This window comes from Rattus norvegicus, chromosome 5 (assembly GCF_036323735.1).
Source record: "Rattus norvegicus strain BN/NHsdMcwi chromosome 5, GRCr8, whole genome shotgun sequence".
In the NCBI taxonomy this organism is placed as follows: domain Eukaryota; kingdom Metazoa; phylum Chordata; class Mammalia; order Rodentia; family Muridae; genus Rattus; species Rattus norvegicus.
The window spans coordinates 13,884,088-13,898,433 of NC_086023.1; the positions used below are offsets into that span (position 1 = coordinate 13,884,088).

The following is a 14,346-nucleotide window of genomic DNA, read 5'->3' on the forward strand; positions in this document are numbered from 1 at the left end:
ATACCAGACCAAATACTTTCTTGCTGATGCAGTCAGTGCTGTGTATATGTGCAAAGAAAAGCCTCTCAAGAATCAAAAGAAAAGTGCTGACAGCAGCTACACGTGCAGAGCAAACTAGAGTGGGAGGAAACCCGCCATGTTGGAACCTACAGAGTGGGAGGAAACCCGCCATGTTGGAAGCAGCCTCTCAAGAAAATACAGTACACTTCCTAATGTAACCAAAGTCTCAGTAAGAATGTTATCAAGGAACAGAAATAAAACGTTACTGAACAGCATTAGAGATTAGTTTTTTTAAATATAGAATGTGATTAAAAACCTGAGTTTTTACTTGCAGAATCTTCTAGGTTCTCAGCATTTGAAGTGGCTAAATTTTGGTCTATAGACACAACAGCCCTTTTATCTTCATACGCTCTTGCGTCTGGGTTATGGTAGGCGTCTATATTCTGTCTGTGCATCCTATTCAAGTCAGCTGAGAGGAAAGAATAACCCATTTACTTCAATAAACACATTTCCATAATTACTCTTAAACGATACATTTTTAAATCCGCAGGAAAAACAAGACAAGGCCTGCGACGGCTGGATGGTGGCTGCAACTCTGAAGCCATCACTAAGAACTACAGAGAGACTGCAAGATCAACCCAAAACTAGGACATACATTAAGGACACAGAAATCGCTGACATTCAATCAAGGCCATATTGACATAAATAACCCCTGTCCATTCAGAAATCAGAATCGTATAGAACAGTGAAACTCAAGTCAGAGTAAAATTAATCCCAAACCATCAGCTCTCCTAAAAATAACTAACAAAAAAGCATGTTTATATGAAGTGTTAAAATGATCCAGAAAGTCTTTAGCAAGTCTTCCTCAAAATGTGGAACGCAAGTCTCTTCCTTACTATAGTCTCCTTGTCAACGCATGTCAACGTGGGACACTACAGGGGCTGATCCAAGACTTCTGGGGCTGATTCACAGAAGATGTGAGCTACTTTTTCTCTGGTCACTGGACTCACTAAGGGGAAAGCCCATCACAATGTCACTGAAGGGGATGCTATGGAGAGATCTGAAGATAAGACTGAAGCCGCCTGAGCTGTTTATGGAAGCCATGGGGGACTAAAGCATCAGACACAAACGACCAGGAAAACCACTCAAAACTCACTAACGAGCCAGTAGGCAGTGTGCAGTTCTTATTTTAAAACACTACCGTTGGAAGAGTTTATTACCTAGCAATAGACTTGCTGTGTCTATTCAATATCTAATACCTAGCTCGGCTGGCAGAGTATTTGTCTAGCATGTGAAAACTGGGTCGAACCACTAGTCTCAGAGACACACCTATAAAGAATCCAAATTTTAAAAGTGCATAAACAGTGGCTGGAGAGATGGCTCAGAGGTTAAGACCACTCGCTGCTCTGTCAGAAGAGCCAAGTTCAATTCCCAGCACCCACATGGCAACTCACAACTGTCAGTAACGCCAATTCCAAAGCATCTGGCACCACTGCACAGACATTCACGCAGGCAAACATCAGTGCACAGAAAAACAGATCTGACTCCTCCTTATCAGGAAGTCATTACACTCAAGGATGTAGTTTGAATGTGTGGCAAGTTTAAGACACCATACAGACGACATGTGAGCACACAAAGGAAAACAAAGCTCCATTTATGACAGTTTACAGCATCTTATTCTTAGGACTTCTTGAGCTTAGAAAATGGATGAGCTCCAAAGATAAACATCAGTACGAAAGAATAGTAATTAGAAAAGGGGGCCAACAAGATGTGTCTATTGGTTAAAAAGGTGACTGTCACGCAGGCCTGACAACCTGAGTCTAATTGCTAGAACACACCCATAAAGAAACAGATGTGGCTGCGGTGGTGGCTCCTATCTGTCATCCTAGCTCTCCTACAGCAAAATACAGGAAAATTGCCAGGAAGTTCAGAAGCCTGTGGAAGCCAGCTATCCTGGTATTTGCATAGCTAGCTACACAGTAAATCCACCTCAGAAAGGTAGACAAGAGTTATTCTCTGACCTCTGCATGTGCACCATGACATGTGCATGCCCACATACTCTCTTACATACACACATCTAAAGAAGAAGAGAGGAAGGCCAGATGTGGTGGTGCATTCCTTTTAACCCAGTACTTGGGAGGCAGAGGCAGGTGGATCTCTGTGAGTTTGAGGCCAGCCTGGTCTACATTAGTGAGTTCAGACAGCCAGATTGTTGGCTGACTGAAAGACAAGAAAGACAAGACAAGACAAGACAGACAAGGAAGGGGGAAGAGAGAGAGGAGGGCAGGGGGAAGGAGGGAGGGAGAGAGAAGAGAAAGAGAGAAAGGGAGGAGACGGGGAGATGACTGAGAAGCTAAAAACTTGGACCACTCTATCAGAACATCCGATCTAGTTTGGATCCTAGTACCCAAAGTGGCAGCTCACAAGCACCTGTACCTTCAGTTTCAAGCCCCCTTCTAACCCCCATGGGCATGGATGAGATACACACACACACATACACACACACACACACACACACACACACACACACACACACTCATTCACACACTCACACACACTAACACACACACACTCACACACACACATACACACACTCACACACACACACTCACTCACACACACTAACACAGACTCACACACACATACACACACTCACACACTAACACACACTCACACACACACACAGACTCACTCACTCACTCACCACACACTCACTCACTCACACACACATCTTTTTTAAAAAGTAGACAATAGAAATGGGGGAAGCAAGTAAAGCATCAGTTCAATACCCAGGACCGACACTGTAACAAGAAATCAACTCCCACAACTGTCCTCTGACCCATGTCTGTAAGCACGCACGCATACACGCACGCACGCACGCACGCACGCACACCCGACCTCAGGCAGGCAAGGAGGCTGAGGAGGAGGGAGTTCCATAGAATCCAGGCACACAATATACACGTTTGTAAATATCACACCCACACTCGCTCTTCACACAAACATGCCACTGAAAGGGAAAAGGGCTGGGCAGGTGGCTCAGGGACTATGGCACTTGCCAAGCAGGCAGCAGCTGGGGGGCCTCGAGCTCAGACCTTGGAACACAGGAAAATGCTGGGTAGGCAGTGGGACCTGGCTGCAGTTTTAGCACTCACAAGTTGTAGAAACAAAAGGCTCTGGAGAGAGCTGGCTACCTCTACTAGCCACACTGGGAGACCCTGACTCAGTGACAATGTGGAGTAAATATGGAAAACTCCCAATAACAACTGCTCATCGACACACGGGAGCATGCTGAACACACACACACGATACCCAGGAAAAAGACAACTGTCAAAATGTCATCGTAATAGCATCAGAACATGAAAAATTTAGTTATACAATTGGCAAAATATGTACAGAACATGATTTACAAAAGTATAAAATACTTAACCAAAAGCACTAGTGGATAGAAAGTATACACGAGTGCATCAGAAGGTTCAGTAATGCTAAGATGTTGCCCATACCAAAGTTACCTGTGAGGCCAGTACAATTCTAAAGAGAATTACACCATTTTGGGGAGTAAAACTGACTAATAGTAAAGTAAGAAGCTGGACTGCCAAAGCAGTTTTGAAAATAGAAAACAAAACACAGAGTTGGAAGGCCAAGGAGGGGTCATGACCTACACCCATGATTCCAGCACTGGAGAGGCTGGCACAGTGCACTATAATTCAAGATCATCCAGAACCACACAGGGAAGCCATGTCTCAAAAAACAAAAGAAAAAAGAAGAAAAAAAAGACTCCAGCATCTAAATTTTAACACTTCCTACAGAATTAGTAAAATGTATGATATAACAATGAAGTCAGACATGTAGTGCTAACTGGTATTTCATTGTCGTACCAAGGTAGCTCAGTGTGTTCTAAAACAGACTGCGGTTTGGTAAAACTCTGAATAATAAAATCCATTGACTTGTGCATTTTGGACGGCTGTCCTGAGTGGAACAGAACATGCATAAAGGCTTGTGCACACACAGACTTACATAGGCAACTACAAGGACTTCAGGTTAAACACACGGCAAGCCTATAAGAGGGTCAGCAGGTGAAAGCAAGTGCTACACAAGCCTTCCACCGGAACTGGACTCCCTATCAGATACCACGACAGCAGGAGAGGGCTGACCTCCCAAAGATGTCTGACATCTGGATGACACACTTACACATCAAGCACAAAGGTACAACAATAATAAATAAAATCCAATGGACAAGAGAGGCAACTGAAAGCATTACAGCGTCTGAAATAGGAAGAAGACAGACAGTGGGGAGAAATGTCAAGACCCAGACACTATCCAATTCCATCAACCATACAATACTGACCTTCTTTCTCACTGTTAAGCCCGTGCCATGCTAAATAAATAAAGGTCAGTGGTGAAGGGAACACTGCTGTATCTCTAACGCTTCTGTGTCTTAGTTACTGCACAATAAAGGTCTTATAAAACTGAAATAGCTGCATATTACATATTCCAATTGCCGCTAAAGCTTCACCTATACAGTCGAGTGCCAATGAGCATTCAGAGCAACGAGAAATGTGCTTTTCTGGGGAGAATGAAACTAACTAACCAAGTTAAAACCACCAACAAACAAGCCAACAAACACTATGGAGCCAACTGACCCAACTCTCACGCCTTTACCCAAGAGAAAGAAAAGCACACATTCATAAAGAGGCCCATACATGGATGCTCTGATCAGTGGTTCTCTTCCTAATGCTGCAACTCTTATACAGTTCCTCATCTTGTGGTGATCCTGACCATGAAATTATTTTCATTGCTGCTTCATAAAGTAATTTTGCTACTGTTGTGAGTTGTAATGTAAATATCTGTGTTTTCTGATGGTCTTAGAACTCTCCAAAGGGTTCAGGACACATAGGTTGAAAACCATAGGTTAACAGCGATTCTACTCTTAATGACATTAAACTGGAAATAATTCAAGTGTCTATCAACTGTAAACAGACTCACAATGGTGGTACCTCAAACAACGCAATGCCATTCAGCAGCAGGAAAAAAAAGAACCTCACAACTATTATGCTGAAGGCACATTACAAATTAAAGGGCAACACTGGCACCCAGGAGGCAGATCACAAGCTCACAGGGGGTGAGGGCTGTAAGAGGGCTGTCCGTAAGGGGACAGAGGGAACTGTCCTTTTGGAGTAAGAGCTACCAATTGGGTGTGCTAGAAATGATCTTAGCAATGGCTAATTTTTAAAAAGTAACTTTATTAAATGTAAGTTTTCCTCAATAGACATATATAAAAACAAATAAAAATCTAGGGTAAAGCTGGTGCATTAACTATGACACTTGCTCAAATGTATATGAAAGACTGTTTAGCCAGACTTCTCACCAGGCCTATGAGAGATTGCCAGTCATTTTTAAGTGGTCAAACTTTAATTTTATGGGTTTAACTTTCCTTCTACCCACATATTTCTTCTGGTGTATAGCAGCAGTTCTCAACCTGTGGGTCTTGACCACTTTGGGAGTCATATCAGATGTCCTGCCTCCCGGATATTTACATTACGATTTGTAACAGTAGCAAAATTATAATTATGAAGTAGCACTACACCATGAGGTGACCATGAGGGGTCACTACACCATGAAGCCCTGTATGAAAGGGTCACAGTGTTATGAAGGTTGAGGACCACTGCTGTACAGTTGTTAAAATTTTAATACATAGAGTCTCCAGTAACACCACCATAATCACTTAAATTCTGCAACGCTCCACCACCAAAACAGATCCGTCTCTATCTCAGCCTACAACCTCCGAAAGGTTATTTTGTTTATTTGTTATTTTGAATGTGATATAATGGAAATATACAAAAGTAACTGTCAGAATGGACCTTTTACCTACCAGAACTTCTGACTCTTCCAAATTATGAGCATCAACAATTCATTCCTTTGTACTGCTAACTAGTCCCCCACCCCCATCCCCACCCCCACACATACACTGGATAAAGTAGCTTATCCATCACCTACGCAAACATTTTACAGCATTTTCTAACTTTAAATACAAAGTCCTAATAATGAATAAAGAACTGAATTTTTTATGGTACAATTAAGACAGTTGTTTACTTTAAAACATTTTGTTTTGCCTTACTTCATTAAGTTATTCTCCCTTAAAAAGATGTAAGAAAGTGAGAGGTGAAGACTCATCTCTCGTTCAGTAGTTGTTCTCCATCAGGAGGCTAAGTAAAGGGAGTGAAGCCGGAGCCCATGAGCAAACACAGGATTATACTTAGCTATAAGCACACATGGTGGGCCACCATCATCTCTGTGCACTTCCCTAAACATCTCAGTGCAGTTTAAGCAGTCATGTTTCCCCATCTCTAGGACATAATGCACACATACAAAACCTCATACTCTTTAAGCACTGACGGGTTACTTTGAAGATGGTATTTAAAAGGTGTTCCACTGTCCTTGATACACTTTCTCCGTCTCACCAGGACATGAGGTAATCAAACTGAACATTATACTAAAAAATGGAAACCTCAGAGGCAATGTCTCTTCATTTCCCCCCAGATACACGATTCCAAATTAGTATCTTACAATTCAGAAATCCACACTTCACTACAGATGTATCCCAGAAGGATATGCTTAAGGCCTTTTAAAAGGTTCTATCAAAGTCCTGGACACTCAGGGCCTCGTGTAGGGAGTTAGAGTATTTCTGACAACTCGACTCTTATTTCCTTAAGCTGCAAAGAGCTGTACACTCATCAGTCCCAGGCCTCCTCCCAGGCACGAAGAGGAAACCCAAACTTCATTAGCCCTGAGCAATTATGCTATGAGCTCTTAGGAGCAGCTGGAATTGCAGAATGAAGGCAGAGATGTTCTAGGCACACAACAGAATCCTCACTGTACCTGGACCATGTTGATAAGCCAAGGAGGAAGGGTACGGAAATGGAGCAGAGGCACCAGGGAAGACATCTCCTCTCGGAGAAGAAACGACCAAAATGAGAATGTAACAGACATGGGCAGGAAACTCATACTGCCACTGAAAGGAAAATTATACGAATTTAAGGTTTAAAAATATAAAATTAAAAGAGTAAGTCCCAAAAGCCACAAACTCAGGGCTAAGCCCTGCCGCCAGGAGTAGCAGGCCATAAAGATAAAGAAAAGGAATGCAAAAACCAGCTCAGGCTATCGAGGACTGACCCATAAACCATCCAAAGACATCCCCCCAGCTTACTCAGAGTCATACTTTAACCAGATGTCCTCCAGACCCTGATAAGCCCCTACCTGTGCTTTTCAGCCATTGTGTCCTGCAGAGAGCACTTCAGGAAACCTGACAGCCCAAGCCTAACCAGAGGTGTTTCAAATACAGATGCTTCATCAATTTTGACAAACTTTTGAAAATAATGAGGACCTGAAGACCCTACCCTTCTCCTGATTTAGTAGCTCTGTTCCAGGAACCAGGGGGCCATAAAACCTTCTGGTGTCCCCTTATCTCCTGGAGCCATAAAACAATCCTGTAACTTGTGGTGCCTTACCCTTTGACATCCCCCATCCCCTGGGCTCATAGCCTCTGCCTTTAAATACTCTTTCTCCCAGCCTCTCCGGTCGACACCTCTGTCTCCTGCGTGGGATATGTGTCGGCCTGGAGATCTCTGTAACAGGTCTCCATAATAAACCTTGCCTTTGCTTATTACATCCAAAATGGTCTCTCTGTGTCTGGGGTCCGCGATTTCCCAAGACTTGAGTAAGGGTCTCTCTGCGTGGGATCTTTCACCACAAGCCTCTGAGATAGGCTGACACGAACTTTCTATTAGCTGATGACTACAGTATCATAGATAAGTAAATGAAGCTATTTTCACAAATGCCCACCTCTGCAGCTTCTGAGTAATCACGTCTATTAGGGAACAGCAACCAGAATCTTGCCTTCTAAACCTAGGAGAGCTCGCAGATCCAAGAAGGGACAACGACTTGAAGGGAAGAAGACTTGCTTTACTAAGTGACTCACATTCATCTTGAAATACACATGACAAAGGACAAAAGTAAGGACTCTGTGTCCTCCGCCCCCACCACCTGACACCAATGGCATTTAATGTTCTCTCTTTACTCTCGCGTCACTCATAGCTAAGTCCCGCCGCACTGCCCTTACTCCACTTCTTACTCAGGTCGGCTACAGCTAGCCACAGCTATTCTAATGCAGGTAACAAAGGTATGAAGTAGTTTTTGTATGATTGCTACATCAGGCATTTAAAAAAAAATGGTTCTGTGGGTTTAACTCTGGCTGCCTTGGAACATACTATGTAGACCAGGCTATCTCTGGTGCATAGCAATGCGCCTATCTCTGCCTCCTAGACTAAAGGACTGTGCCACCACACCAAGCAAATAGCAGGATAAAGAAAAGCACGTTACTGAAGGATTATAACTCCACTACCTGCCAGAGTTTCTGAAATGAAGACAGCTCCCACCCCACCCCCAGCACAAAAGAAGCCATGTACTGAACAAGGACACTCTGCATATGAATTAAAAGCTGACCCCTTCCACAATTATTCCACATTTCATTTGAAAATTTTATTAGTCTAAAATAAACTTCTAATATATGTTTCATTACTTTCAGTTAAAAATAAGTAAGACTATACACAAAGTCCTAGCCTGGATGAACACCTGCTAACATGAATTGTTCCCTGCAGCCTGGGGACTGTCATCAGAGGGATGGGAAGTGTACTACTTTGCAGAAGAAAGGCTTTCTAACAAGAATTATATTCATAATCAGAGCAGCATCTTTTCATTAAGTCAGAAAACAAACCCTTCTCATACAGTCTCATTCCCACTCGCACTGTTAAAATGTTGGAAATAACACACTTAAGAGCAAGCTCAGGGACATCATACTTATCAGATTTCCTTTGGCGTCTCGGAGAGGGGCACCTCCTCCGCCCTTCCCCCAGGGGTTGTAAATCCTCATTTCAGCTTCTAGTTTAGCTTCATATTCTTCTTTTTCTAAACGTTCTTTCTTCTTTCTTGCTTCTCTTTCCCGAATCTTAACAACATAAGATATGCTTAAAGTAAATATTGACTTATAGGAGGTGAGACAAGACACTAGCAATACTACCACTTAGTTTTTCTAGTCAGAATAGACATATATCTTTTAAGTATACTTCTTCACTATAAAGTTAAGAGTCACAAATTAGGATGTTGATCTGTGAATGCAAGAGCCTGACCTGTAATTCAAATAGAACCCCTCACCCAACCCTAGAAATCCCCCACCCAGCCCCAGAAATCCCCCACCCAGTCCCAGAACCCCAAGCAGAGAACACTCCCAGACCTAGTCTGAAGACCAGCCTGCCTGTCAGCCATCCCTTCTGTCAGTCAGACACTCCACTGTATCCAAGGGCTCGGGCCAGCCTGGGCCAAGTTCCCAACCCCAAAAGACAACCCAGCCTGGAGACCCCACAGAGCACTGCTCACACCCACTGTGACTGAAGCCCTGCCACCTAAGAGCAAACTGTAGAATCCAGAGAGCTCTGCCTCCACACCTAGCAAGGATCTCCTAAGCCTACAGAAATGTATTCCAAAGCTAAGGAGTTGCACGGATCCTTCCCTAGGGCAAGAATACTTCTGAAACCTACATTTGCGAATCAATAGGGTGGCCCCCAGACTGCAAATAAAGCACCATTCCTCTTGCCAAAGTGTACAACACAGACAGCAGGCTCCGCCCATAACTAGCCCTCCACTGTAGTCCTCTACAGAAGCAACATGGCTGATGAACAGGATGTGATTTCAAGACAGCAGCTCTAAGTGTGTTTGAGGGGCTCTGGGCTACTGAGCAAACACGATGAGGACTGCAGAGCACAAGTGAGCTCTGCATAAAACAGTGAAATAATGTGAATATACAACTTAATATAGAGATAGAATCTGAGGAAAAGAAAAACCCATCATGTCCAACAAAGAGCCAGAGCAAACCTCACCTACAGACTGGATCAAGGGGAAGACTATCAGAACACAAACACAGGGTAAATAAATGCTTCCTCTAGAAAACAAAACAATAAAAACAAACAAATAGAAACACAACTATTGTCTATAGATAGCCCTGGGGCTGTTTGTATTTTGATGCTAATTCTGCTTCCCCAAAACAGACAGCCTGGGACTAGGAGTGAAGCACAGAATGACTGGAAGGCAAATGACTTCTCTGATTCCCTTCGACCAAGACAAGCTTCTTACTTCCCTCTGGGCCCCCAGAAGGGAATTCTTTGCCCCAATTCAGCTGGGAGCAGTCAAAAAAAGACTGTCCTCCCACTTCCATACCTTACAGTAGGAGGTTCTGGTTATTTTAAGAATCACAAATGTGTTGTCGCCTAAGGCATACATACAATGTAGCCTTGTACAAAAGGAAACTAGAGCTTGAACTCAGGGATTTCTACCTTTCCTTTCCTCTTTTCTACTCTTCCTTCTTAGGTAAAGGGAAAGGGAGTGGAAGAGAAAGATATAGTAATATCATAGAAGTTACAGAAATAGACAAATAGGATAGGTTAGCAAATTAACTCTTAAAATATTATATAGCTATCTCTTACAGTGCTAGAAATTCTTATACTTGATACAAAGTTAAAATTATAATCTCTTACATTGGTACAGAAACTATCTGATACAAATTTAAGGTTGTTTTGGGTATGAATTTCTTATTGATATAAAATTGAAATTAATATTCTTACTCTCATATAGGCACTGTGCCTATACAACACATTTAAGAATACAAGGCCAGACATCGTGAGGCCGTAGGAGAGACTGCCACCTCTGCACACCTCGGCCCACATCCCTGGTCCAAGGGAAACTGCACAGTGCCTCTGGATAGAGGGATATAGGAAAAGACAGCCGCTGGAACCCGCAGTTCTGGTCTGCATGCAGGACCAAACTGAACTGGCCAAACAGCTCCCTGCACCCAAATGCCAAGGGAGCTGGACCGGCAAAAGTGTGGATACTCTGGAGATGTCAGAGGAGACTACCCTCTGCCCACAGTCCAGACCCAAGAGAGAATCGCATAGTGCCAACTGTGCAAGGACCTACACAAGCAATGAGACCCAGGAACCGTTGATTCCTGCTCGGGCTAGAGCTGGAACAGTGTCTCCAGAAGCACCAACACACCTGAAATCAGAGAACTCAAGTTCTCAGGAAAGGCTGAAAGAAAACAGGAAAACATTTCTACAGGAGTGCTGACACAAAGGCCTACAGCAGGGTCAAGTCACTTTCAGAAACAGCAAGACAAGCAAACACCAGAGACAACCCAATGGCTAGAGGCAAACACAGGAAACTAAGCAACAGAAAACAAGACTACTTGGCACCATTAGAGCCCAGTTCTCCCACCAAAGAAAATACTGGAAATCCAAACACACCAGAAAAGCAAGATTTAGATTTAAAAAATCACATTTTTGGATAATGATGGAGGACTTTAAAAAGACATAAAGAATTCCCTTAGAGAAATGCAGGAAAACACAAGTAAACAAGTAGAAGCCCTTAGAGAGGAAACACAAAAATCCCTGAAAGAATTACAAAAAAATACAACCAAACAGGTGAAGGAATTGAAAATGGAAATAGAAACAATAAAGAAAGCACAAAGGGAGACAACCCTGGATATAGGAAACCAAAGGAAGAGACAAGGAGCTATAGATACAAGCCATCATCAACAAAACACAAGAGATAGAAGAATCTCAGGGACAAAAGATACCATAGAAAACAATGACACAACTGTCAAAGATAATGTAAAACGCAAAAAGCTCCTAGTTCAAAACACTCAGGAAATCCAGGACACAATGAAAAGATCAAACCTAAGGATAATAGATATAAAAGAAAGTGAAGACTTCCAACTTAAAGGGCCAGGAAATATATTCAACAAAATTATAGAACAAAATTTCCCAACCTAAAGAAAGAGATGCCCATAAACATACAAGAAGCCTATAGAACTCCAAGAAGATTGGCCAGAAGAGAAATTCCTCAAGTCACATAATAGTTAAACCAGCAAATGCACAAAACAAAGAAAGAATATTAAAAGCAGTAAGGGAAAAAGGTCAAGTAACATATAAAGGAAGACCTATAAGAATTACACCAGACTTCTCACCAGAGACTGTGAAAGCCAGAAGATCTTGAACAAATGTCATACAGACCCTAAGAGAACACAAATGCCAGCCCAAGTTACTGTATACAGTAAAACTTTCAATTAACATAGATAAAGAAATCAAGATATTCCATGACAAAACCAAATTTACAAAATGTCTTTCTACAAATCCAGGCCTACAAAGGACAATAGATGGAAAACTCCAACACAAGGAGAGAAAATACACCATACAGAAAGCAAGAATATAATTTCCTTGCAATGAAAGCAAAAGAGAGACAAACATAATTCCACCTCTAACAACGAAAATAACAGGAAGGAACAAACATTATTCCTTAATATCTCTCAACATCAACGGACTCAATTCCCCAATAAAAAGACATAGACTAACAGACTAGATACGTAAAGAGGACCGAGTATTTTGCTCCATGCAGGAAACACACCTCAGAGACAATGACAGACACTACCTCAGAGTAAATGGCTGGAAAACAACTTTCCAAGCAAAGGGCCCAAAGAAACAAGCTGGATTTGCCGTTCTAATATCAAATGAAATAGACTTTCAACCAAAAGTCATTAAAAAAGATAAGGAAGGACACTTCATACTCATCAAAGGAAAAATCCACCAAGATGAACTCTCAATCCTAAATATCTATGCTCCAAATGCAACAGCACCTACATTCATAAAAGAAACCTTAATAAAGATCAAAGCACGCATTGCACCTCACACGATAATAATAGGAGATTTCAACACCTTACTCTCATCACTGGACAGATCATGGAAACAGAAATTAAACAAAGATGGAGAGAAACTAATAGAAGTTATGAACCAAATGGATTTACCAGACATTTATAGAACATTCCACCTAAAACAAAAGGATACACCTTCTTCTCAGCACCTCATGGTACCTTCTCCAAAATTGACCATATAATCGGTCACAAAACAAGTCTCAACAGATACAGGAAGATAAAAATAATCCCATGCATCCTATCAGATAACCACGCACTAAGGCTGGTCTTTAATAACAACAATAAGGACAGAAAGCCCACATAAACATGGAACTTGAACAATGCTCTATTCAATGAAACTCGGTCAAGGAACAAAGAAAGAAAGAAATTAAAGACATCTTAGAATTTAATGAAAAAGAAGATTCAACATTCCCAAACTTATGGGACACAATGAAAGCTGTGCTAAGAGGAAAACTCATAGCTCTAAGTGCCTGCAGGAAGAAACAGGAGAGAGCATATGTCAGCAGCTTGACAGCACACCTAAAAGCTCTAGAACAAAAAGAAACAAATACACCCAGGAGGAGTAGAAGGCAGGAAATAAGCAAACTCAGAGCTGAAATCAACCAAGTAGAAACAAAAAGGACTATACAAAGAATCAACAAAACCAGGAGATGGTTCTTTGAGAAAATCAACAAGATAGATTAAGCCCTTACCCATAGTAACGAGAGGGCACAGAGAGGGTATCCAAATTAAGAAAATCAGAAATTAAAAGGGAGACATAACAACAGAATCTGAAGAAATTTAGAAAATCATCGGATCCTACTACAAAAGCCTATATTCAACAAATCTGAAAAGTTCTGGAGGAAATGGACAATTTTCTAGACAGATGCCAGGTACCAAAGTTAAACCAGGAACAAATAAACCATCTACACAACCCCATTACTCCTAAAGAAATAGAAGCAGTCATTAAAAGTCTCCCAACCAAAAAGAGCCCAGGTCCAAATGGGTTCAGTGGAGAATTCTATCAGACCTTCATAGAAGACCTCATACCAATACTGTCCAAATTATTCCACAAAATTGAAACAGATGGAGCGCTACCGAATTCTTTCTATGAAGCCACAATTACTCTTATACCGAAACCACACAAAGACCCAACAAACAAAGAGACCTTCAGACCGATTTCCCTGATGAATATCGACGCAAAAATACTCAATAAAATTCTGGCAAACCGAATCCGAAAACACATCAAAATGATCATCCATCATGATCAAGTAGGCTTCATCCCAGGGATACAGGGATGGTTTGATATACAAAAATCCATCAATGTAATCCATTATATAAACAAACTCAAAGATAAGAACAACATGATCATTTCATTAGATGCTAAGAAAGCATTTGACAGAATTCAACACCCCTTCATGATAAAAGTCCTGGAAAGATCAGGAATTCAAGGCCCATACCCAAACATAGTAAAAGCAATATACAGCAAACCAGTAGCTAACATCAAACTAAATGGAGAGAAACTAGAAGCAATCCCACTAAAATCAAGAACTAGA

The 14,346-nt window shown here is 41.8% G+C and overlaps 1 protein-coding gene across 41 annotated transcripts in view; it reads right to left on the minus strand.

The window, feature by feature from the left end:
* Cspp1 (centrosome and spindle pole associated protein 1) overlaps positions 1 to 14,346 on the minus strand; it is a 115,228-nt gene that overhangs the window by 24,016 nt on the left and 76,866 nt on the right. For 30 of the 41 annotated variants that reach the window (XR_005504467.2, XR_010066406.1, XR_005504468.2 and 27 more), the window contains 2 exons: positions 8,854 to 9,001; positions 317 to 469 (listed from right to left, as the gene is read on the minus strand). Coding sequence is in view for 37 of the 41 variants with exons in the window: in NM_001191864.2 (NP_001178793.2) it covers positions 317 to 469; positions 8,854 to 9,001 (301 nt within the window). In the remaining 4 variants the exon portion in view is untranslated. Of the gene's footprint in view, positions 1 to 316; positions 470 to 8,853; positions 9,002 to 14,346 lie in introns of those variants that run through there. The other 11 variants (XR_005504470.2, XM_039110201.2, XM_039110200.2 and 8 more) reach the window with 3 other exon arrangements.